The following is a 24,717-nucleotide window of genomic DNA, read 5'->3' as shown; positions in this document are numbered from 1 at the left end:
TCTTATTTCTTATTTCATTTCCAAGTAGATATTATCTAACACTTAACATACAAGCGCTAAATTTTCACAGTGTTTTTCAGAGCTCCCATTAGATAATCCTTTGTAGCTATTGTCACCCAACCCCCTTTTATGGGGGTGATATCTTTCCTTGTTTCTCAGTACAGAGGGTCACTAATTTGGGAGTGGTTTACATCACTTTGTTTGAGGAAGGAAGTAAATGTTATTCTTTGACCCCATAGGACAAATTAGTCTTGCTTCTGTGAGGTGTCGCTCTGTGATTGAGAAGAAAAGTACTCTCACTAAAGTTAGAGGGACTCCATGATGATGCATGTTTTGTCATTTGCCGTGTGAATGGTATTTCACTCTATTGCATAAACACCTCTGTGTATATTTATGTGAAATTGTTTGAGTTTCCACCACTTCCTCTTTGTTAGGTGATGTTTATTTAATACTTTGATGCACATGGCCTTAATGCAGGTGCAAGTGAGTTATGCCTTATGAGTTTCATAGTCTCCCTGCTGAAGGCAGGGAAAGCCAGTGAACCAACAGTGCCAGGATATGGGGACTATGATGTTATACAGGTAGAGCACAGGAAAAATTACCTATGTCTCATGAGTTGAGAATAGGTTTTACATTCTCATGTCCAAAGTGTTCTATCTGGAAGCTGTTGCTTGGGAAACATAATATCCTCATATCTTATGAATGACTAAACAGAGAATGAGAGTTACTCCAGCCATTTTTTCCTATTTTTGGTAATAGTATTTTCACTTTCATTATTCTTCAAGACAAAGTCACTTTGTGTTCTATAAGACTAAGAAATATGATCTTTTAAATTTTTCCTCTTAAACCCCTTAGATGCAGGTAGAAATACTACTATATATAACATATATATATATATATATATATGTTAATATTGTAGAGAGAGAGAGGAAGAGAGAAACATAAATGTGAGAGAAGCATCAATTAGGTGCAACCTGCAACCTGGGCATGTGCCCTGATCAGGAATTGAACTGGTGACCCTTCGGTGCACAAGATGATGCTCAACCAACTGAGCCACACTGGCTAGAAATAACATTCTTAATATATTGATTCCATGGTGTACAATTTATTTTCATCTCACTATTATTCTTTTTCTTTAGCCCATGGCTTTTATTCACACTCATCTTTTCTTTCCATTTCTCATTGTTCCTCTTTGCTTTCTCTTGGTTTAAATAATCTTCACCATCGGCCTCCCATGTTTACAGTATTACTTTTAGGTAGAACTTTTCAGCCTTCCTCAAGAAGATAGTAAAGATACAATAGCAAATATTAGAACTATCACTAACAGCCTTCCACATTCCCACCGTAAATATGTATGTTTTGCCTTTTCCATTAATGTGGTAAGCCCCCTGGGCAAGGCTAGCCAGTACCTCTCTGTTCTATGTTAGGCAGCACCCTAACCATGGTCAATAAACATTCATAATAATGAGAGATGTAAGGAAGTGTTGGTGTTCAGCAACTTAGTGCCAGATAAGTGTGGAGACCAAATGAGGCCACAGGGGTTTGAAATAATATTTAATATGACATTGTCTCATTGAATAACAAATCTTATATTGCAAGTTTGAGTCACATCTCCATTGGTGCCAGACTTCTTACACTCCTTTAATCAATCCCTGAAGATATTTCAAGTTTATCAGGGCAAAGTAACAAAATCCCACTTTATGTAGTGAATAGAGAACAAACCTCCTGATGAATGTGGGAAATGAAACTGGGAGTGAGGGCCATGGATCCTCTGGCATTCTGACCAAGTGTCTACCATGAAGTACATTGAGAAGACATCAAAGTATGCCATTAGCCTATCTATTATGTAACTCATTTACCTACCTAAAATATGAATTGAAAATAGTTAAATAAATCAGTTAAGACTACTGGTATTTTAGAAAAGGGAGCTCACAAGTAATTTTTTCCCCTGCAGTTTTCTGCACTTGTTAAAACTCAGCATCATTAGCTCTACAACTCATTAAGGAAGTATACATAGAACAACAAGTGAAATGATGATCCAGTGAAAATTTGACATTGCAATGATTGGTTATTTTCTATATTTGCAGTATCAATTGAGGGTCAATTGTCCTTTCATTTAATATGGATGCTCATGCTTTCTATATCGATTCAACCAATCTCTCCATTTTTGCAGCCAAGCTTCTCAAAATAGTAGTTCACATTTTAAATTTCTATGTTCTCATTTCTTATTTATTCTTCAAAGCATAGTGATTTGGCTCCTGCCCTCACTGTTCTATTGAAAGGGCTCAAATTCCTCACTGTCTTCCTAGTTGCCAAATTTTGGAACATTTTCTCATCTTTTTCTGTATTGTTTGCTATAATTTAACTGCTTACTCTTTCTTGAAAGTTTTCCTTGCTTTGTTTCTTTCTCTTCTGGTTTTTCTAACTCTTCACCATTCTTTCTTAGCTTCCTTCCTTGACCTCTCTTCCTCCAGAAAACCACCAAATATTGATATTTTCTAGAGTTCTTTTCTCAGAATTCCCTTTCCTCACCACACCAACACCCACAGCTTTGGCTATCACCAACTGCAAATTCACATCACTAGCCCATCCTTTTCCAGACATACACTTTCCACTGAGGGTTGTCTTTAGACATATTGTTCTCCCCACTGAACATTGGAATACACTGGGTACTTCACACTCAGCATGTCTAAAACAGAACTCACCTCCTACCTACTACCTCCACCTTTTAAACCATCCTCCCCTACCAAAATCCTTCAGCAACAAAAAGTTGTATCCCATTCCTGTATTCTGTATCTTGCTGAATAGCTAGTACTTCTCAATAACTCCATTTTCCTTATTCTGCTCTCCAATCTCATTAGTCACTAATTCAAATTAACTATACATCATAAATATTTCTTTTTTAAAAATAAATATTTCTTGTTTGCACTCCATCCTCTCCAGCCCCATAACCATTGGGAAATATACACTCCTCTTGTCTTTCCTCCATGTTGCCTAATGGTTCTTTAAGAATACATACCTGATCAATTAATTTCCCTTCTCACAATTTGTCATTTGCTCCTTACCAACAGTATAAAATCCAGTTATTGGTGGCTAGTTTTTCCTTTTCTCATCCTGCAATTACATCCTGTGCTGTAGCTTGTGGAAAGTTTCCTCAGGACCCATATGATTTTCTTCTTCCTCTTCCTCTAAATTCATTGATTTGAGAGAGAGAAAGAGGAACATCTATTTGTGTTCCACTTATTTACGCGTTTATTGGTTTCCTGTCTATGCCCTGACCAGAGTTCAAACCCACAATCTTGCTGTATCTGGATGATGCTCTAACCAACTGAGCTACCTGGCCAGGGCCCCAGGTCTCTGTGGTGTAACATTTATTTCTGCCCCTGCCTTGTATATAGTTTTCATTCTTCTTGGTATAAGGATTAAACCTGTAACCTCCTCTGTACAGCTTTTGCAGGGCAATCCCTTGCAGAATAAGGTGCCCAACATTTATGTTTCCACAGTCCTCATTATACCTGGTTATTCTTGCATTGTACTGATAGTGTCTTTTATACTCATCATTTTCATCACTCTGGACCATGAGATCTTTTAGAACAGAGGCTGTATCACATCATCCTTGTGTCCCTGTATCCCTGGTAGTACTCAGCCTTTAGTGAGATGTTAGTAAGAGTGCAGTATGGGCCCTAACCGGTTTGGCTCAGTGGATAGAGCGTCAGCCTGCGGACTGAAGGGTTCCAGGTTCGATTCCAGTCAATGGCATGTACCTTGGTTGTGGGCACATCCCCAGTAGGAGTGTGCAGAAGGCAGCTGATCGATATTTCTCTCTCATTGATGTTTCTAACTCTCTATCCCTCTCCCTTCCTCTCTGTAAAACATCAATAAAATATATTTAAAAAAAAAAAAAGTTCAGTTTGGTTCATTGTTTTGCCCAAAGTAGCCTTACCTTTCGATTTCCTGTTCTTGTAAATTGATGAATTCATCACTCTTCTTCATGTATTCTTTATGTTTTCTCTTTTCTTCCTCTAACTCCAATATGGTTTGCCTATGAGATTTTTCTACTATTAAAAGCTGTTTCAGAATTCGTCTGTGAGATTCTTTATGTTTTTCCACAACTTTGTCCAACTGCAAAAGAAAATAAATGTATAGTCTGTTAATTACAAGTTACTCCTCATAATGCTGCTATCTTTCATACTTCTAGAAATGTCCAAGTTTTGTCTAATTCAGCAGTGGGTTCTGATTTCCTTGTTTAGTTTTTAAAATTTCTCTTGTTCATTGATACTTTTTGATGCATTTCAACACAAATGTAATCTTTTTACTGTTATTATTTTCCCCGCAGAGAGAATAATTGGTGTCTCTGTAGATGTCAACAGTTCATGCCCTTTCTGACACTTCCTTCTCTCTCCAGAGAAACTGTTAGGGATGATGTGCCGCATCTTTGATCCTGCAGCTGCCCCGCTTGCTGATCTCTCCAGCGCTTCCTATAGTACTCTACCAGTCTATGCCTCTTGGATCCCCTAATCTGTTTCTGTGTGTGTGTGTGTGTGTGTGTGTGTGTTTGTCTCCTTTTTATTAAATTTATTGGGGATGGTTGTTTTTTTTTTTAATTATGCATCAAGGTGTTTGAGTATTTAAACATTTGTTAATTCTGTGTTGGTATGTAGTGTGAATGTGACCAAATATAAGCATCAAATTCCTTCTGGTTTCCATGACCTACTTATTTTTCTGTTATAAAACTATCACCCTGTACCTGATTTATGTATTTGGCTTCCCTACTAGACTGTGAACTCCCTGAAGACAGGGCCTACATTTTATTTTTCTTAGACTCTTATAGAGTGACTTGTCTACAGTAGGTGCCTAGTATATGTTTAAAGATTGAAAACAAAATAAGCAAGCAAGGAATCGAGAAAGAAAAGAGGGAAAGAGGTTGAAACAAATATGGCTTGGGATCTTTGGCCAGTGATAAATTGAGATCCGATTAAGAACATAATTTTGAAAGCATGTGACTTTTTAGTTTGTTAAATACTAGGTGCTATAACTGATAATATTGGTTGATTTTACCCTTTGCCTCTATCATAAAAGATTGAAAATTTGTGACTCAGAATTAAAAGCCAGTATAAATTGTACAGCCTTAAAAAGCACATACTTTACTAGGAATCCAAGGCACAAAATAGCCAAGCCATTCCAGAATAAGAATAAAACAAAGGTGTACCAGCATATAGGACCTAATTAATTTTCTTAGACCTCTAAATCCTTAGGCTGGTTTTCTAATATTGATTTATAATGGTGTTTTAACACACACAAAATACTTTATTATGCCATATGGTGTTGATTTTTAATAAATGTAACCAGTCCTTTTGAGGAAGCTGAAGTTCTAAGGTGCATTGCCTGCTGGTAGAATCACTGTTAACTAATGACCATCTTCTGAGAGGGAGGTTATAGTGTTTGTCCTAGGTATCGAGTCATTAAAGTGAATTGTAAAGGAAATTCAAATGAACTGCTTTTGGAATTTGACAGTGAAATAGTGAAGGATCAGCCTTCATTAGGAAAGTTGTTAGTTGACTTAGGAAAACATTTATTTTAATTTGTATAAGATCAGCCCTAGAATTAATAACTAAATGAATGATTAAGGGACGCTTCTTAAATGCAAGGAAAATGTCTTTTTCTTAGATGTCTTGAAATTATATGGATATGGGTATTAAACTTCATTTGCCCCAAAGAGAGAAAATAGAAGACTTATTTAACACTGTTGTTTTCCATTGCAATTTTTTCTCTTTATATTGTTTGTTTGTTTGCTTGCTTGTTTATTTGAAGGGGCAAGGAAGGAGGGAAAGAATCATTGCTCTCCATTTATCACATGTCCTTTTAAGTGGTCTCCCTTCCTTCAGCCTTACCCCCTTCCAGCCTGTCCTCTTCAGTGATCTTTTCACCAATGGGATTACTCCGCTCTTCTATTCAGTGCCAAAAGGTCTTTCACCACTGGTCTCCTGACACTTCCTCCCCATTCTCACTCCATACCTTCCCATTTTTCTTACCCAATCTTTAGCCACACTGGACTTCTGGAAGTTCTTAGAACTTACCATGGTGATTCAAGACTCCATTTTTTTTTTTTTTTTTTAGTACTGAGACCTAGAAACATTTTTCCCTTCTACGCAAAACCTTTCCTGTTCTTCCTTTGTAGCTTTCTCTGATTACTCCTGGGTAGAAGTATTTGTTCCTACATATCAGTGAGATGCCTGGTTCTCTGAGTCTTTCTTTTTTCCTTTTTAATCCTGACCCAAGGATATTTTACATTGATTTTTAGAGAGAGTGGAAAGGGGTGGGAGAGACAGAGAGAGAGAAACATCGATGTGAGAGAGACACATTTACTGGTTGCCTCCTGCACACACCCCAACCAAGGCCGGGGATGGAGCCTGCAACCGAGGTACGTGCCCTTGATTAGAATCAAACCTAAGACCCTTCAGTCCGAGGGCCAATGCTCTATCCACTGAGCCAAACTGGGGAGGGCTCATTCTCTGATTTTTTCTTCTCTCACGTTCCATGATTCTTGAAGGATGACTTGAACTTGCTGCATGCTGTTTGATGCAACCACTAAGAAGCTCATTTTGTCAACAGTGATCATTGAAAAGCTTATGGAATAGTGGTCTGGCAAAGGGAAAGCTCCCCCAAAAAGAATTACTTATTTCAGAGATGGCTTAGCATATACCTGAAGTTTTATTTTGTGCCTTCATTTTTCCATGCCCAAAAGGCCTGTTAGTAAATATGTCAGTGGTTCTCAGTTCAGTCTCTTCTTCATTCCTGACAGATTGAATGATGGACCCAAGCCTCCCTGAACTCATTTCATTTCTCCCCACCCCCAAATGTGGGAGCTTGACCACATCACTGACCCTTTATGTATTTCAGATTTCTCATTCATAAATTAAATTGATTTTTAAGGTCATTTCTAGCGTCACAGTTTTCACAAGGCAACAAGTATTTATTAATTGCCTGTTCTGTGGGCTTAGTACAGTGGTTCTCAACCCTCTGGCCCTTTAAATACAGTTCCTCATGTTGTGACCCAACCATAAAATTATTTTCGTTGCTACTTTATAACTGTATGTTGCTACTGTTATGAATCGTAATGTAAATATCTGATATGCAGGATGGTCTTAGGCGACCCCTATGAAAGGGTCGTTCGACCGCCAAAGGGGTCGCGACCCACAGGTTGAGAACCGCTGGCTTAGTACTATGATAGTTGCCATGGGGAATGCAAGAGAAGTTTGAAGTCTCAGTGCTTATACTTTCACTAGAGGCCCTGTGCACAAAATTGGTGCACGGGTGTGTGTGTGTGTGTGTGTGTGTGTGTGTGTGTTCGTTCCTCAGCCAAGCCTGCAACCTCTCCAGTCCGGGACCCCTCGAGGGATGTCCGACTGCCCATTTAGGCTGGATCTCAGTGGGATCGGGCCTAAACAGGCAGTCGGATATCCCTCTCACAATCTGGGACTGCTGGCTCCCAAATGCTCACTTGCCTGCCTGCCTGATTGCCTCTAACTGCTTCTGCCTGCCAGCCTGATCACCCCCTAACCATTCCACTGCCAGCCTGATAGACACCTAACTGCCCTCCCCTGCCAGCCTGGTGCCCCCCAACTGCCCTCCCCTGCCAGCCTGGTCCCCCACAACTGCCCTCCCCTGCAGGCCTGGGTCTCCCCCCCAACTGCCTGCCCCTGCAGGCCTGATCCCCCCAACTGCCCTCCCCTGCAGGCCATCTTGTGGCCACATGGGGGCGGCCATCTTTGTGTGTTGGAGTGATGGTCAGTTTGCATACTGGTTGTGACTAATTAGCATTCAGGGCTAATTAGCATATCCCTCTCATTATATAGGATTAGGAAATAAGAGACACATGCATGAAACAATTAGGAGCAGCATAAGGTGGTGTATCATTAAGTACTAAGGAACTGTCAGACCACTGCCCCCTTTTTATCTGTTCCTACTTACAGATTGAAGCATGGGAAAGAAAACAGGAAGACTGGTCAGTCATTTCAGGAAGTGTTGGGGCAGAAAGACTGAAAAGATGGCTCCTAATGTTTATGGTTCAGTGACAAGCTTCCTGCTTATCATTTTAACTTGCCTGATGTCATGTCCTATTCCCAACCCCTAATACAGTTCAACTCCTTGCCTAGGACGAAGGAAGTGCAGTGCATTTCTCTAGGTTAGATTTCTGATGTTTCTTCATGGTCAGAGGGAATGAAGAACAGAGAGGTTTTCCATCTTTTGGCTTTAAGTTGCATAGTATATGTTTAAAAATGAATGACCACCCTGATTTTAATTTCATCTTCTTTCTGTGCAGTGATTTGGTTCTGTTTGTTCTATTTGTTCTTTTCCACTGGCTGTTTGAAGATGGTCCTTTTCGATGAAGCTAATACACAGAGCAGAGAAATTGGCCATTTTAGTAGATCAAAGGGTAACCAAATATACTATTCATAAAATATCCCTTCTTCTTCCTTGTCTCTATTGAAACCTGCTTTTCCTGGGTAACACTGGAACCTCTGTTTTTATAGAGACTGCTCATTCTCTCACTGCCTCCATATCTCAGACTCTGGAAATGGCCCCATGATTTTCATGGCTCTCCACCACCACTGCCAGACCCTTCTGAAAGTGATTCCGTGTTCTCATTGTCACCCTTAATGGTGGTAGTCTTTTCTCGTTCTCATTTTGTTCATTTACTGAGCTTCAGGCACATTCTTTTTTAAAATCCTCTCTGGGGATATTTTGTCCATTGATTTTTTAGAGAGAATGGAAGGGTGGGAGAAGAGGAGGGAAACACACACACACACACACACACACACACACACACACACACATCGATTGGTTGCCTCATGAATACACCCGGACTGGGACTGGACATCAAACCTGCAATCCTTCTATCCATGGGCCAATGCTCTAACGACTGAGAAAACGGTCTTCTACATTCTTAACCACCTCTCCTGTATGAACTTTTTTGCTCCATTCCTTTTTGTCTCCTTCCAGTCCTTGTTTTGTCCATGAATTTCTTTCTTATATCTTTGATCCCACCTCTGTCCCTTCAAAGTGTGCCTACAAACATGGTCAAGTCTTCCTTTCTAAAAGTGTGCACACATGCTTACAGAGAGAGAGGACGAGGAGGGTTTGCCATGAAGCTTAAGTTTTAGGTCCTTCACTTGCATGGGCACCTTCCAAGGCCCTGCCAGTGCCCTAGCAATGTGTTCACCTAAGTCATATATTTAGTAAAACTTTAAAGTAATACATTTTAATTATAATCAGTTAAGACCCCTGTCCTTTTCCCATTTTTACTTATCCACCATCATATATCCTTTCATGGCAGGTAGTTTTGGAGAGTCTATGCACATTTCTGGGGTCCTGCTAAGGGGAAGTTCAGTTGGTTTCATAGTTACTTCCATATATAGGCAAGTTATTGCTGACCATCTTGATGTACGAAAGGCTTCAGAAATGCCACTGTGCCAGCTCACCCAGCCATTGTCAAATAAAGGGGAAAGGCCAGAGGTTATATTTCAAAATGAATGTGTCCTTGGTGGTTTCCAGCAATGGAAGTTCGTGGATTGAGAGGAGAAAGGTTCAAAATATATGCAACCAGAGCTAATCTATGTAAATTTCCCTTTTAGTTCCTAGCTTCACAATTTCTCTTGCTTCCATGTAAGTTCATCCATGCATTGAAGAGTGTGAGATAGTTTATCTAATGTTTTTATGTATTTTTTAGACATATAATTTCACTCAGTATGTGTCCACAGTGTTGCTGGAAATGTTCTGCCTGATTAATGCCCACGCATTCTCTGGATCTTGGCTTTCCTGATTCTTCTATTTAAATTTGACCCCCCATTGTACTCGCTCATAGTGCTTTGTGGTTTTAAACACAGAAGTTAGTATATGTGTAACTGTACACTTGTGTGATCATGTTTTTTATCACTCTGTTAGACAATAAACACCCTGATTACAGGAACCACAACTATATTTATATATCAGCTCCTATAAATATTAAATAAGTGAATACAATGAAATTTAAAAGCTAATTTTATGTTGTTTAAAATAAGTATTCTAAAGGTTGCCCTAAGGTAATGCTAATAAGGTATGCATATTCTTCTATCTATAATAATAAAAACGTAATATGCTAATTAGACCGGACAGCAGGATGACCTTCTAGACGACCTTCCGGACGAAGCCAGGGCTGCAAGGACTGAGGCAAGCTGCCACAGCTGCGAGGGCTGAGCCCCTTGCACAAATTTCATGCTTCGGGCCTCTAGTATTCTTATATTTTTCTTCATATCTTTTTTGGAAGAACTAATATGTTAGGCCATTAACTCAAGTATTTTTTTAAAGGTAACTTCTCCTATGGAACACTAGCTTTGAAAGCAATAGGAGGCCAAAACTGTTGTGGACTATGAGTTCTTTTGTCTACCTCCCTCTTGACAACCCAGCTACTCCCTCTCCCCATCCTCATCCTTTATTCCAGCTCCCAGGCCTCCACCAGTTTTTTAGCTTAAGTCAGTGTTTCCATCACATGATGTAACTGAGAGCAATTTGATCTTCTAAGTTATTTTGCCTTAAGAATATATAAATCCTTTTTAGTTTACCCTAGACATGGTTTAGATTTTTACATTTTTCAAAAAGACCATTGTGAAGAAAATAAGAGGTGGGAGAAGGTTTATACCCTGCAATGGGAGAAAGCAGAGATTATTTTCTTAGCATGCACATCCTTATTCTGATGTAACTAGGGTGCAGTCACAGACGTCTTAGTAGGAATGCTGTCCTCTCTTTTCTTCAGCTCTATCTAGGGAACTCTTGTCAGAAATTCTCTGGATATCTTCCTTTCACCTGTTACTTCCAATTAGATACAGGAAGAGGGCAGACAAATGGGTTGTTGGGTAGGTAGAGTTATGAGGGTTTCTGGGAAAGACTGATAGCTGAGGAGAGACAAATATATAAGGGGAAAGTAGAAGGCAAGAGAAGAAAGTGGGCAAGTGATGAAGATGGGGATGTGAGAAGTGTGTGTGTGTGTGTGTGTGTGTGTGTGTGTGTGTAGGGGTACTTGTTGGGGAGTAATCAAAGAAGGTTGGATTTGTGAAGCAGGGCTAAATTATGGATAACTTTCAGGGACAAGCATTTGTAGAGGGTCAGGGTGTTTCCAGTTTTGCATGTGTGCAGTAGAATTCTTTTGTAACAAAACTTTGTCCTACAGATTTCAGCATAAGTTTGAAAACATGTTGTTTCATTTTACACTGAAGTGTTGAGGGGTTGTGTCATTTGTGGAGTTTTGTCAGGATATGTACTGTATTATTAATTGGCATTTGTGCTCATATGGGTTGGGGAATTTGTATCTCATGCTGCTTCACAGTCACTATGTTGAGATCCTAGATACAATTTTAACACTATTGACTTGCAGCTTCAGCTCCTCTTGTTTAAAATTTGGATTAAAACATAAGTTAACAGACGTTGGGTGGTCTCATCCTCACCCCTCAGAAAAGCAGATCCATATGACCAAACTCCTTCACAATTTGGCAAGACGCTAATCTTCTCTCATGAGACACCCAAGACGAGAATAGCAAGGACATTGGAGGTCAGTCCTGAGGTGGGTTGCCAGAGTGTATGTGAGGGAAATTTGTCCAAAACTTGCTTTCACTCTCTCCAGCCTTAACTCATGCTCCTAGTTGTTTCTTTTTATAAAAATGAAAAATTATGAAAATTTCCATTGAGGTTTCAAAGGAAAATAGAAGAATAAAATAAGGATGCCAAAGAGTTTCAGAAATGTCAGCAAGTAAAAGAGCAAGCAGTACTGCATCTTTTTGCAGTGGTGGCCCTGTTGGTACTGCTCATCTTTGCTGTTGTCATTGCTGGCACGTGTGGTGATTGCTGCCATTAAACTTTTGAAGGAAAAGGAGGATATGCACTCATCTAAAATATATGCTTTTTCTAAACTCTGTTTCTTGGGCAGATCTTTATATCATTTCTATTCATGTTCAAAATTTCTATGACATAATACCTTAGTGTTTTCAAAGAAATTAATCTCTATGGTTGAACTTTATCTGTTTTATTCTGTTTGTTTTTTTAATACCCGAGGACATGTTTTTGTTGGTGGTGGTTTTTACTTTAGAGAGAAGGGGGGCAGGGGATGAGAGTGAAATACTTATCAGTTGCTTTCTGCACGTGCCCAGGGATGGAACTGCAACCTGACCAGGGATGGAACCCTCAACCTGGGTATCTGTCCTAACAGAGAATCAAAACCACAACCTTTGATATATGGGCAATGCTCCAACCAACTTTGCCACACTGGCCAGAGCATACTTCATTTTTTTTATTGTAACCTAAATAGCATTCAAGTCCCCCAAAAGAAGTTCAGACAGACCCATGTGTATGTGTGTGTTTGTGTGTGCGTGTGTGTGTGTGTGTGTGTGTGTGTGTGTAGAAAGAGAGAGAGAAATTCTCTTGCATTTGTTAGGTTTCAGTCTGGTGTCAAGAAGCAAACCTAAATAAAATTTTTAAAAAAAAGAAGAAATCAATGTCCATAACCAAAAAAGTAAATAAATATGTTCTTTAAAAGTCAACAATAAAGAGTTCTGCTTCCAGTAAGGAGAGGAGGAGGAGGAGAAGGAGGAGGAGGAGGAGGAGAAGGAGAAGGACAAATGATATATTCTCTTTTTCTTTCCTGTAGAACATGTAGTATTTATCTACTTTGGGTAGACTTTAAATGTCTTAGAATGTTAAACTTTAAGTAATCAAAAAGGAGTTGTGTGTCATGTTCAACTGCCAGGCCTAGTGCTTAGCTAGCTTGTGAACTTGTCCCACCTCCCAGGTGCACACCCCTGATATGGTACATACCTCAGTCATTGGTTTCTCATAGACGTCGTCCTGCCAAAGGGCAGATTTGGCTTGGAAAGCATCTCGCTGAAGAGCCTCTAACACCTTTTTTGGAGTGACAAACCCATACTGAGCTTCCAGTAAAGCCAAGTCCATTTTTTCAGCCTTTAAAATGCTTATGACTTCATCTCGAGCCTGAAGCAACAAAAGGCATTTCAGAAAGCCACTCTATCTACCAGTAGTTTCCAAAAGTGATTTCTTATTAGAGTTGAGTATTTTTTATTTCTCTTTCAAATATAATCAAATTATATTTAGTTATAGTACCTTTTAGAAAAAGTAGCAAAACTATGTCCCCTCATTCTTACAATCTAATTACATATTAATAATCTTTTAAAAAGTGATCACTATACAACTTAAGAGAACCTACATTTTTTATTGTGTTTGACAAGCAGATAATATGATACCCCTCAATGGACTAGCATTTACATTTTCAGGGTTAGGAAATAAGAGTCTCCTATATGTGTGTAGCAGCTGTTTTTAGTTTTTTATGTAGGTTAATGATGCCAGGGCAAGTCTAAGAGCCAGTTCACATCGGGTACAAAAACACTTATTGTTATTTAAACCAATCCAGAAGTCAGCTGGCATTATTGGTACCTATACGTGCCTATGCACTAAAGCTTGTGAGCAGCATGGACAGAGGATATGAACTTTCATAACGTGCATGCCATTCACATATCATACAACAGCCCTTTTAGATGTGATTAATTGCCCTTCAAGTTGGCAGAAGAGAATTGTGTGTATGTGTACTTATACTTGCATGTACAGACAAGTATGGACCATAGATATGTATATTTATATATACACACCAAATTCACAAGCAGCCTTCCCTTTGAAGCATGAGGGGTTTAATTCGAAATCAGCTGACCTGCAGTTCTCCTTCCAGAATGCTTAGAAGAAATAATAGGTCATCTCTTGAGAGGTCTTTTCCTTGGTGGCCATTACCACTGTGTGATATAGAATGTAGATGGATTGTATTCGACTCGCTGGTAGTGTCTTTGTCTTGCTGTTTCTGCTTCATGTCTTCAGGTGCTTGGAAACTGTGGTCTTTACTATGTCTTGGAAATTGCTTTAGGGCTGAGCCCTCTGTGTCACTGCTTCTGGAACGCATTCTTTAAGGAAAGAAGGAAGATAATTTGTAACTCTTAATGAAAGTGGAATTTTTAATAAGGGCACCTATTACTGCTTTTAACAAGTCTGCACTCTTGTATTTACTGCAGCCAAAGACTCAAAACCTTTCTAAAGTCTACAGCAGGGAACAGCATTAGCAGATTCATAAATCATAGTCTTATTTACTCTTCTGTTTTTGAAATGAACATTTAAAAAAATGTGTTCTGCTTTGATTAAGGCCACTTATGTCCATGGGTAAACAGACTGTATTTGAAGTTCATCTCCCAAACATTCAACCTCAGGGTCCTAGGTCATACCTCCAACCACGGCCTAAGTGCTTACTTAAGTTAAGACATACTTAACATAACTGTAAAATGATAAATAGGCTAATTTTTCTAACTTTCTGCAGATTCACATTATGGTATTTCCTTCGCATATTTTTTTTATTTTCTTAGCCTTAGGACATTAAGATAGAATTATTGCTACAAAATACTTTGGGCTATTTTGTTGTGATGGCAAAGTCTAATATTAAAGGAATGAGGGCTTGGTCCCTGGCTGTATCCCTCACCTTCTGCTAAAATTCCAGATCTGTCCTTGGATAAGTAAACAGTTATATTTAACACCCCTCATTTCCTGTAGTTGTTGATCATTATAGAAACAATCCTATATAATAAAAGGCTAATATGCAAATTGTCCCTTTAGGAGTTGGACCAACCAGGAGTTTGACCGCTCTCTATGATGTGCACTGACCACCAGGGGTGGTGTGGAACGAAGGAAGGCCCCAGCCGGCAGCCCTGATCACTGCCCAGGCCTAGGGACCCTTCCTGTGCATGAATTTTGTGCACCAGGCCTTTAGTATAATATAATATTGGAGGGATATATTAGCTCTACATCTGATTATATGATTATCCAAAGTAATTTATAATAGCAAGAAAAATTGGTCTACCTTTGAGATTTCTCATGAAAAGAGACAATATTAATTAAGCTTATAGTCTGCTTCAATAATGTTCAGATTATTAATTTTACTCAGCCCTACCAATCATGAAACTGTAATCATCATTAATGTTTTAGTTTTTAATATTTCTTTAAAAATCTGAAAGAACTGAAGTGTACAGCAAAGTATGGAAAATATAGTGAACCACTACATGCTATCATACAAATTTGTAAAATATTAATTTACTATATACACTAGGAAATATTTTTAAGTAAAATATTATAGATACAGTTGAAGCCCCTTATGTATCTCTTCCTTAATCTACTCTCTACTCTTTCCACCCCAGAAATAACGATCTTTAATTTGGCATGTATCATACACATGCATGTTTTATACTTTTTAAAACATGTGTACATATTGCTGACGAATATATAGTATTCCTTTGTATATTTCTAAACTTTGTATGAATAATATTGGTTATATCTTTCTAAAACATGCCTTTTCATCATATATTCTTCCTTGTTCCATTTTACTTTAGTTTATGTGTTTTGATAGCTTTATACTATTTCATTATATGAATAGTCTACCATTTACTTATATGTTTTACTACTGATGGAAATTATAATAGTTTACATTTTTTCCATATTAGAAAAAAATGCTGCTTTGAACATTCTCGTACATTTTTTTCTTGTGTACATTTAGTTCTCTATGGAATATTCTTTAGGGAATAGGATTGTAATTTTTGGAATGTTGACTATGTGTGTTTTCAACAGTACTAGGGATTATTACTCTCCTAAATAAAATGTCAATTTATAGCAGAGTGTGAGAGTTCTCATTGCTCCATATCTTCACCAACACTTGCTATTATTGAATTTACAATTTTCCCCAGTTTGATAAGTAAAATTTTTAATTTTCACCCCGTAATTATTAATGAAGTGAGCATCCTTTTCTGTGTTGGGTTTCTTTATAAATTGTTCATTTTCATGGTCTCTGCGCATTTTTTTTTGTATTTGTTGTCTTTTTATAGATTTGTAGGAATTAATTACATATTCTATAAATTACCGTTCTGTTGATATAGTGATTTGTTGTTATCTTTTCTAGTCTGTATCTTGTATTTTCACTTTACTATGTCTTTTATGGTATAGGACTTTTAAATTTTAACTTAATTAAATTTATAAATTTTTAAGTCAGTTTCTTAAAATAAATGAGTTTGTATTGGAAACCAAAACTTGAACAGTGACACTATAAAACAGTGGTTCTCAACCTTCCTAATGCCTCGACCCTTTAATACAGTTCCTCATGTTGTGGTAACCCCCAACCATAAAACTATTGTCGTTGCTACTTCATAACTGTAATTTTGCTACTGTTATGAATCGTCATGTAAATATCTGATATGCAGGATGTATTTTCATTGTTACAAATTGAACATAATTAAAGCATAGTGATTAATCACAAAAACAATATGTAATTATATATGTTTTCCGATGGTCTTAGGCGACCCCTGTGAAAGGATCGTTCAACCCCCAAAGGGGTCGCGACCCATAGGTTGAGAACCACTGCTATAAAAGGACTGTTAAAACCATGGTCTCTAGAACTACACTGCCTGAGTTCAAATCCATTAGTTATTGGCTATAAAATTTTAGGCAAGTTAGTTAATATTTCTGTGCTTCAGTTTTTTCATCTGTAAAATGGGGATAATAGTAGTGTAGCATGTTTGTAACCTAAAGTTGCTGTGAGGATTAAAAGTCAACACATGTCAAATATTTACAACATGGGTGGTACAAAATTAGCACTCAACAAACATTATCTATTATATTACTAGAGGCCTGGTGCACGACATTCTTGCACTGGAGTGGGGGTCCCTCAGCCCAGCCTGTTCCCTCTTGCAGTCCGGGACCCCTCGGGGGATATCCGACTGCCGGCTTAGGGAGTGGGCCTAAGCCGGCAGTCAGACATCCCCTGAGGGGTCCTTAGCACTGCTGCAGAGGCGGAAAAGGCTCCCGCCACCGTCGCTGCACTCGCCAGCCATGGACCCGGCTTCTGGCTGAGCACACTGACCACCAGGGGGAAGCTCCTGTGTTGAGAGTCTGCCCCCTGGTGGTCAGTGCATGTCATAGCAACCGGTCGTTCCGAGATTCAGTCGATTTGCATATTAGCCTTTTATAATATAGGACTAGAGGCCCGGTGCACAAAAATTTGTGCACTGGCGGGGGTGGGGGGGTGTTCCTCAGCCTCACTTGTGCCCTCTCACAGTCTGGGACCCCTCGGGAGATAACGACGTCCTGGCTTAGGCCCGCTCCCGGGTGGCAGAGGGCAGGCCCAATCCCTAGGTGCAGCCCCTGGTCGGGCTCAGAGCAGGGCTGATTGGGGGGTTGGGGCGCCGCCCCCTGTCACACTCAAGGCAGGGTTGATGGGGAGGTTGCCGCACCACCCCCTGTCACGCACAGAGCAGGGCCCATCAGGAGGTTGGGGCTTCGTACCCTGTCACACACAGAGCAGGGCTGATCAGGGGCTTGGGGAGCTCCCCCCTGTCACGCATAGAGTAGGGCTGATCAGGGGGTTGGGGTGCCCCCCCCGTCACCCACAGAGCAGGGCTGATCAGGGGGTTGGGGCACTCCCCCCGTCACATTCAGGGCAGGGTCGATGGGGAGATTGCAGCTCCACCCTGTCACACACAGAGCAGGGCCCATAGGGGGTTGGGGCGCTGCACCCTGTCACACACAGATCAGGGCCGATCAGGGGGTTGGGGAGCTCCCCCCTATCAGGCACAGAGCAGGGCTGATCAGGGGGTTGGGGCGCCTTCCCCTGTCATGAACAGAGCAGGGCGGATAGGGAGGTTGTGGCTCCGCCCCCTGTCACACACAGAGCCGCAGGGCGATCAGGGGGTTTGGGCGCTGCCCCCTGTCACGCTGATCCCGGTGCCGGGAGCTTCGCTGCTCCGCTGATCCCGGTGCCGGGAGGGCTCGCGGCTCCGCTGATTCCGGTGCTGGGAGGCATATTACCCTTTTACTATATAGGATAGAGGCCTGGTGCACGGGTGGGGGCTGGCTGGTTTGCCCTTAAGGGTGTCCTGGATTAGGGTGGGGGTCCCACTTGGGTGCCTGGCCAGCCTGGATGAGGGGATGATGGCTGTTTCCAGCTGATCACACCCCCTTCAGGGTGGGGGTCCCCACTGGGGTGCCTAGCCAGCCTGGGTGAGCGGATGATGGCTGTTTGCAGCTGGTCACACCCCCTTCAGGGTGGGCGTCCCCCCTGGGGTGCCTGGTCAGTCTGGGTGAGGAGCTGAGGGCCGTTTTCAGCCTGGCGGGCAACTGAAGCTCCAAACCTCTCCTTTTTTTCTTTTTTTTTTTTTATTCTTGGATTTATTTACCTTCTATGGCTGTCACTGGAACTGAGAGCTGGCTTTCTCTCTGAGGCTCGGCTCCAGCTCTGAGACCTCGGCTGCTGAAAGCAGGTATCTGGTTTGTTTGGGTTCTATAATCGAAACACTGTTTCAACTCCAGCTCTGAGGCCTGGCTTGCTGAAAGCAGGTTTCTGGGGTTTTTTTTAGCTTCTATAATTGGAACAATGTTTCTTAAACTGCAAGCTCAGAGGCCGGCAGCGGCAGGCGGGGAACATTGGCTTCCTCCGTCACTGGAGCAAGCAAGCCTCCTGTTCACTTCAAGCTACCTGGCTGCCGGCCGCCATCTTGGTTGGCAGTTAATTTGCATATCTCGCTGATTAGCCAATGGGAAGGTTAGTGAAGTTACGGTTAATTACCATGTTTCTCTATTATTATATAGGATAAGACTAGGGGCCCAGTGCATGAATTCGTGCACCTTGAAAGGAACTGTGGGATGCAAGGTTGCCGTGGGCACAGGAGCGGGTCTTGTCCATCCTCTGTGCTCCCGCCCAGCTCCTCCCACTGCAGACCCCAGTCCCTTGTCTGCTGGCAGCCCTGCTCCCACCGCAGCTACTCCCACGCGCTGACAGCACTAGCCCCGTTCGCACCCACTGACAGTGCGGAGTGATTGGGGCCAGCGCCAGCAGCGGATGACAGCAGGGCCGGCACCGTTAGTGGGTGCAAGCGGCTGCTGCTGCTGCCCCTATTGCCCCTCAGGAGCAGGAGTAGGTGGGGAAGCCCTGAGGGGTGATCGGGACTAGCACCAGGCGCTGGCAGTGGGTGCTAGTGGTGGCTCCGGCACCGGCAGCAGTGTGAGCGGGGCTGGCGCCAGCAGCAGGTGCAAGTGCTGGGTGGGACCACGGTGCACAGGAGCAAAGAATTTTCAGTAACCACCAGAGGCTCGCCCCAATGACAGTGACCAGTGCCTCGCCTTGGTTTGGAGCCCCCACTCACCTGCTCCACCATCCCGCCACAGCTGACGCTCACCATGTCCCGTGCATGCCCCCTAGTGGTCAGTGCACTTCATAGCTACTGGTTGTTTGGTGGTTGTGCTGTTCGGTCTATTTGCATATTAGCCTTTTATTATATAGGATTATTAATTTACTAGAGGCCCGGGGTCCCTCTGCCCGGCCTGCACCCTCTCCAATCTGGGACCCCTCGGGTGATGTCCGACTCCCAGTTTAGGCTAACTGCCTCTGCCTGCCGGTCTGATTGCCCCTAACTTGCCCCCCTGCCAGCCTGATCTCCCCTACCTTGCCCCCCTGCAGGCCTGATTGACCCTAACTTGCCTCCCATGCTGGCCTGATCGCCCCTATCTTGTCCCCCTGCCAGCCTGTTCGACCGTAACTTGCTCCCCTGTTGGCCTGATCTCTGCTAACCGCCTCTAACTCGGCCCCCGGCCTAACCCGCAGTCGGGCATCCCTTTGCCGGAGACAACCTGGCAGATCAGGGGAAGGTGCCACCCCCATTACCCTGCTGCTGCTGCCACTGCCGGCCTGAGCCTGGGCCTTTCAGAGCCACCCACGGCTGCCTGAGCCAGGGCCCTTCACAGCTGTGCCTCAGCCCTTGCAGCCGCTACAGCTTTATCCAGAAGGACATCCGGAAGACGTCTGCCCTAATTAGCATATTACCCTTTTATTAGTATAGATTTTTATTCTTAAAAATTTTACAGTGAATCTATATTACCTTTATAGTTTTGGGGAATACTCAAGAAGAAAAGCAAGTTTATTTGATTATTTCTGTTATTAAATGAAATATGAGGCATGATTACATGGGTGGGGGGGGGGGGGGTGATTAAAAGAATAACTTTGTGTCTTTGCTGGGTTCCCTGTTAAGAAGTGATTCTTTCCACCAGCTTCAGCTTGCTGGCACCACTTGAAAGACCCAAATGTGTCGTCTTGCAGACTTCACAGCCAGCCAGCTAGGCCTCTGCTCATCCCTCTCCTCATCCTTCAACAAGCATTTGTTGGAAGCCCACTATGTGTCATGCACTAAGTTGGTTATTTATGGTGTGGCTTCCTTATTTCCCTTAATACAGATGACACACTTTTACTCCCAAGGTTTATGGAAATAGTTTCTAAAACTATGAGGTCATGAGAAGTGCACTAAACTAGACAGAAGTCAAAGGAAAAGAATTCTGTTCACTGTGGGACTTACTTAAGACACTGGCCCTCTCTGAGCCCAGTACCCTGATCTGTGAAGTAAGGTGCATGGGGAGATGATCTCTGTGACCTCTCTCCTCTATGATATATAACAATTTTTTCCAATGTGCTTTGCTTCTAGCATAGGATTATCAATAGCGTATTTAGAAGAGATGGATTTGTGAGTCTTCATCTTATAGGAAATCCATAAAAATCAAATGCTGCATTTGAATATTTAGTAAACCCGTGTCTGATGATTTCCACCAAGGGAGAGATTACAGTTTCAAAAAACAGTGCTTCAGGAAAAAATCCCCAGTAATAATTTTCAGCTAAGAATTGTTTTACAGCCTTGCCATTATCAGGCTGTAAAAGCGGAACTTGAAGGTGTTTATTGTCTTAAATGCTTATTATTTACATGTTTTGTCAGTAACACACCAATTATCAACTGATACTAGTGAGCCACTTTGCCTTGAACTTTTACTACCCTTCTGGAAAAATTGATTAACAGTCACTTTCAAAATGTTAACAAGTCACATAATGTATTTGCTCTATAATCCATGCTCTTCTCACTTCCCTCCATCAAACATTTATTCTATTAGACATGAGAGATAGAAAAATGGTGGTGGTAGTGATGATGGTAGTGTGTGTGTGGGGGGCGGGGGGGGGGGGCGGAGCGGGTAGAAATGATGATTATAGGTAATACTTATGAGCACTTACTATGGTGCCAGGCATTCTTTGAAGCATTTGTCATGTATTAACTCATTCTTTTCTCATAGCAACTCTATGAGGTAGGGAATAATTGTTATCTCCATTTACAGCAAAGAAGTGAAAGCACAGATTACTTACTGAAGGTTGCACAACTAATAAGTGGTAGAACTGGGATTTGAATCCAGGCAACCTGGCTCCAGAACATGTACTTTTAAAAATCATGCCATAATGCCATTATGCTGTACTGCTGAAGACAGATGGTTACAGATACCCTGTCTGAAAAGTGCTTGTAGCCTTGCTGAAGTGACTGTTTATCAATAACAGTACAAATGAACAATGGTCTGTGACAGTAGCTATCTCTGACTATTCCTTAGGTAGCTAGGGAAAGATTCATGTATCTGAGAAAAGCAAGGCATAGAAGAAATTACTTTTGTGTGGGGATGCAAGGTTTTGAGGATATGTGGGAGCTAAAACTGTAGAAAACCATATAATGTATATGTTTGTGTTTATAAATAATGTTCACATACAATCATATATAATATATGCTGTGTACCTTATGAGACCATGTATATAATATACCTTATGAAAACATGTGAGGAATCGAGCAGAAAAAATATTAACTAAAAATAAGTTATCTAATTCTGTTTCTCTCACCTCACTAGATTGTCTTGAATATTCCAGGAAGGCCCTTGCTCTGGCTTGTAGAAATATGGAAGATTGTTAACATAGATTATATATATATTTTTAATTTTATTTATTTACTTTTTAATCCTCACCTGAGGATATTTTTCCATTGATTTTTAGAGACTGAGGGGGAGGGACACAGAGAGAGAAACACATCAATTGGTAGAGGTAGAGGTATGTGCCCTTGACCAAAATCGAACCTGAGACCCTTCAGTCCACAGGCCAAGGCTCTATCCACTGAACCATAGGGCTAGGGCAAATTAGATATATTTAAAACAGATAAGTATTGCATGCCACTTAATATGTTTACATATGAAGGACAGGGCTAGGGCTATCAATGTCTTCCATTCAATATTATTAATATTCACTTATATCTCTCATGGTATATCTGACCTGGTGCTTCATATATATTGCATATTCAACAAAGCTGGTTTGCTCCTGCTACTTTGTGGCCTACCCCAAAACTTAGGTAGAGCCTAAACAACAATGGCTCAAAATTCTGAGTCACTCTGCAACTTCAGTCATCCTGCAGCTCAGCTGGGCTGGATGGTCTGGGATGGGTTCACTCACATAGCTGACTGCCAGTTAGTTAGGCTGGGTCATCTCATCTCTGCTCTACAAAGATTCTGAACCTCTGGTAAGCTAGGCCTGGCTTTCCCACATGGTGGTCTCAGAGCAGCATTCCAAGAATGTCAGAGCAGAAACTCCAGGGTTTCATTTTTATTAGTGAAAGGACATTACAAGGTTAGCCCCAATTCAAGAAGTGGAGAAATAGATTCCACTTCTTGATGGAAGGAGCTTCAAAGTTACTTTGCAGAAGAATGTAAAGAGTTAACTGTGGACTTTTTGGAAAACTAGGTATACCACACCTACAGATTCATGTTTCTATAAAAATCCAATAAAAGTCTAGTTTAAAAGAGGGATAAAATCTATTTGGTTCTTTACTTCTTTTAGTTTCCTAGAAGTATAAGTTTATTTTTATGATTTTTATTATGTATTACTATGCTTTCCTCTTATCTACATATTCATATGTGGAACAGTAGCCTACTGACAAAAATCATCTTGTATTTTGTTGCTAATTAATAAGTATTTCCCTGCCACCACTAATTTTATCTATGTATGCCTTCCAGAATTCTAAGATAAGGTAATGTAAGCTCTATTTAGCAGGGTAGTTTGCTAAGCTTTGCTCATACGTCAGGCCCTTTCCTTTGAATTCAAGGCAACCCTAAACTGATGCAGAAAACCGAATGGAACTCTATACATCCTAGCTTCCCTTGCCCCACTCTTAAAGTGGGTTAGATGAAATCTGCCAGGAGAGAGCAAGTCATTTGCCAATAATGATATTTACATTTTTAAAAAGCATGATATAGTAGCATCAACATTCTTGCTGGCATGCATGTTGAATTTGTGGACAGACCCATCGTGTGCAGACCTCTGGTCCACTGAGGAGTGTGTGTTTCCACATGTTTACAGTGGTGGGGTTTCCTTGCCCTTCTGCCAACAACCACAAAATGATCAGTAATTAACTATCTAGAGAAAGAAAACAAAGACATGAATTCCATGACACTCTTTTACTTTGTATTATCAATTACTTCATTGTTTCTCTTGGCAAATTTTTAATGCATCTGTGCTTGGCCCACAGGTGCATACTGAGAAAAAATAAAAAATTTGTAATAGCAACAGTGATTTGAGATTTTCAGGTTACAAGAAAAAGAGAAAAAGGAATGGAAAGTCGCTTTTGTTTATATTAAATAATGATGCCTTACTCTTTTCATAAAGTGCCGGCAGTGACATAATGCCTGATGGTTTTGCAAGGAGAAAAACTGCTTAGTTGTCAGTTTAACACAGCCTAATATGTTTTTTATCAGTGACTAGCATAGCCATAGAATGGCAGCCTTCAGGAGTGTAAAAGAGTGCTAAACTAGGAATCAGGAAACCTGGCTTCTGATCCCTGGCTCTGCATTTAATTAGCCAAACTCTGGGTTGTCACTATAAAATGAGGATATTGGGTTAGGTTTGCTCTACGAGGTCATTTATGATTGAACAAGGATCTGAGGTTCTTTCCATTGACCTCTACCCTGTTCCTTATCCCTTAACAGATCTCCTGACTGCAGGATTTGGGCCTGGGACTAGATGATCTCTGCAGCCCTGGGACTTCCTGCTTCAGAATTCTGTGATTCCCTGTTGTCTAGTCTCTATGGATACAAGTACAGTGCAGCTGGCCCTGAGAGGAGATTCTTCTTTGTTTTCCTATGTGGTGACCTCAGTCAGTTTTTCTTGGGTTTAAGCTGTTTGGAATTGTGGTGGACCTTGGTAAGGATGTGTCCATGCTAGAGAAGGACTAGTAAAGAAATTGCAATTATTTACTTAATTTAGTTAACAGGAAATGACCAAATGTAAATAGCAGCCTATTCTACCTATTCAACACACACACACACACACACACACACACACACACACACACACACCTAACTCCTTACTATAAAAGTTAAAATTTCTTGCCCTAGCCAATTTGGCTCAGTTGATAAGCGTGTCGGCCTGCAGACTAAAGGGTCCCGGGTTCTATTTTAGTCAAGGGCACATGCCTGGGTTGCCGGCTCGATCCCCAGTAGGGAAAGTGCAGGAGGCAGCCAATCAATGACTCTCTCATCATTGATATTTCTCTCTCTCTCTCTCTTCCTCTCCCTTCTTCTCTGAAATCAATAAAAATGTATTTTAAATTTTTTTTCTTAATTATTCTTTATTAATCTTACATATAAAAATTGCTTTTTGTACATATCATGTACTGTTAGGCATAATTTAGTCTGCATGTACCTGTTTGTTTTCCTGTTTGAATGGTGGAACGGAGGATGTTTTTATATAAGGAACTTCAAAAAGCC

General features: G+C 41.1%; 2 protein-coding genes across 3 annotated transcripts in view; one reads left to right on the top strand and one right to left on the bottom strand.

The window, feature by feature from the left end:
* Nucleotides 1-24,717, top strand: part of CMSS1 (cms1 ribosomal small subunit homolog) — a 393,986-nt gene that overhangs the window by 122,740 nt on the left and 246,529 nt on the right. The gene's annotated exons all lie outside the window — the stretch shown is intronic.
* The window catches only part of FILIP1L (filamin A interacting protein 1 like), a 315,401-nt gene that overhangs the window by 118,038 nt on the left and 172,646 nt on the right, over nt 1-24,717 (bottom strand). For both annotated transcript variants that reach the window (XM_070406093.1, XM_070406090.1), the window contains exons 2-4: nt 13,748-13,991; nt 12,844-13,017; nt 3,944-4,122 (exon numbers count right to left, since the gene is read on the bottom strand). In XM_070406093.1, the coding sequence (XP_070262194.1) occupies nt 3,944-4,122; nt 12,844-13,017; nt 13,748-13,990 (596 nt within the window). In that variant the 5' untranslated portion in view covers nt 13,991. The remainder of the gene's footprint in view (nt 1-3,943; nt 4,123-12,843; nt 13,018-13,747; nt 13,992-24,717) is intronic.

Source organism: Myotis yumanensis, unplaced genomic scaffold (genome assembly GCF_028538775.1).
Source record: "Myotis yumanensis isolate MYYU_CA2020_CCGP unplaced genomic scaffold, mMyoYum1.0.hap1 SCAF_2, whole genome shotgun sequence".
NCBI lineage: Eukaryota > Metazoa > Chordata > Mammalia > Chiroptera > Vespertilionidae > Myotis > Myotis yumanensis.
This window is presented reverse-complemented; position numbering and strand designations above follow the sequence as displayed.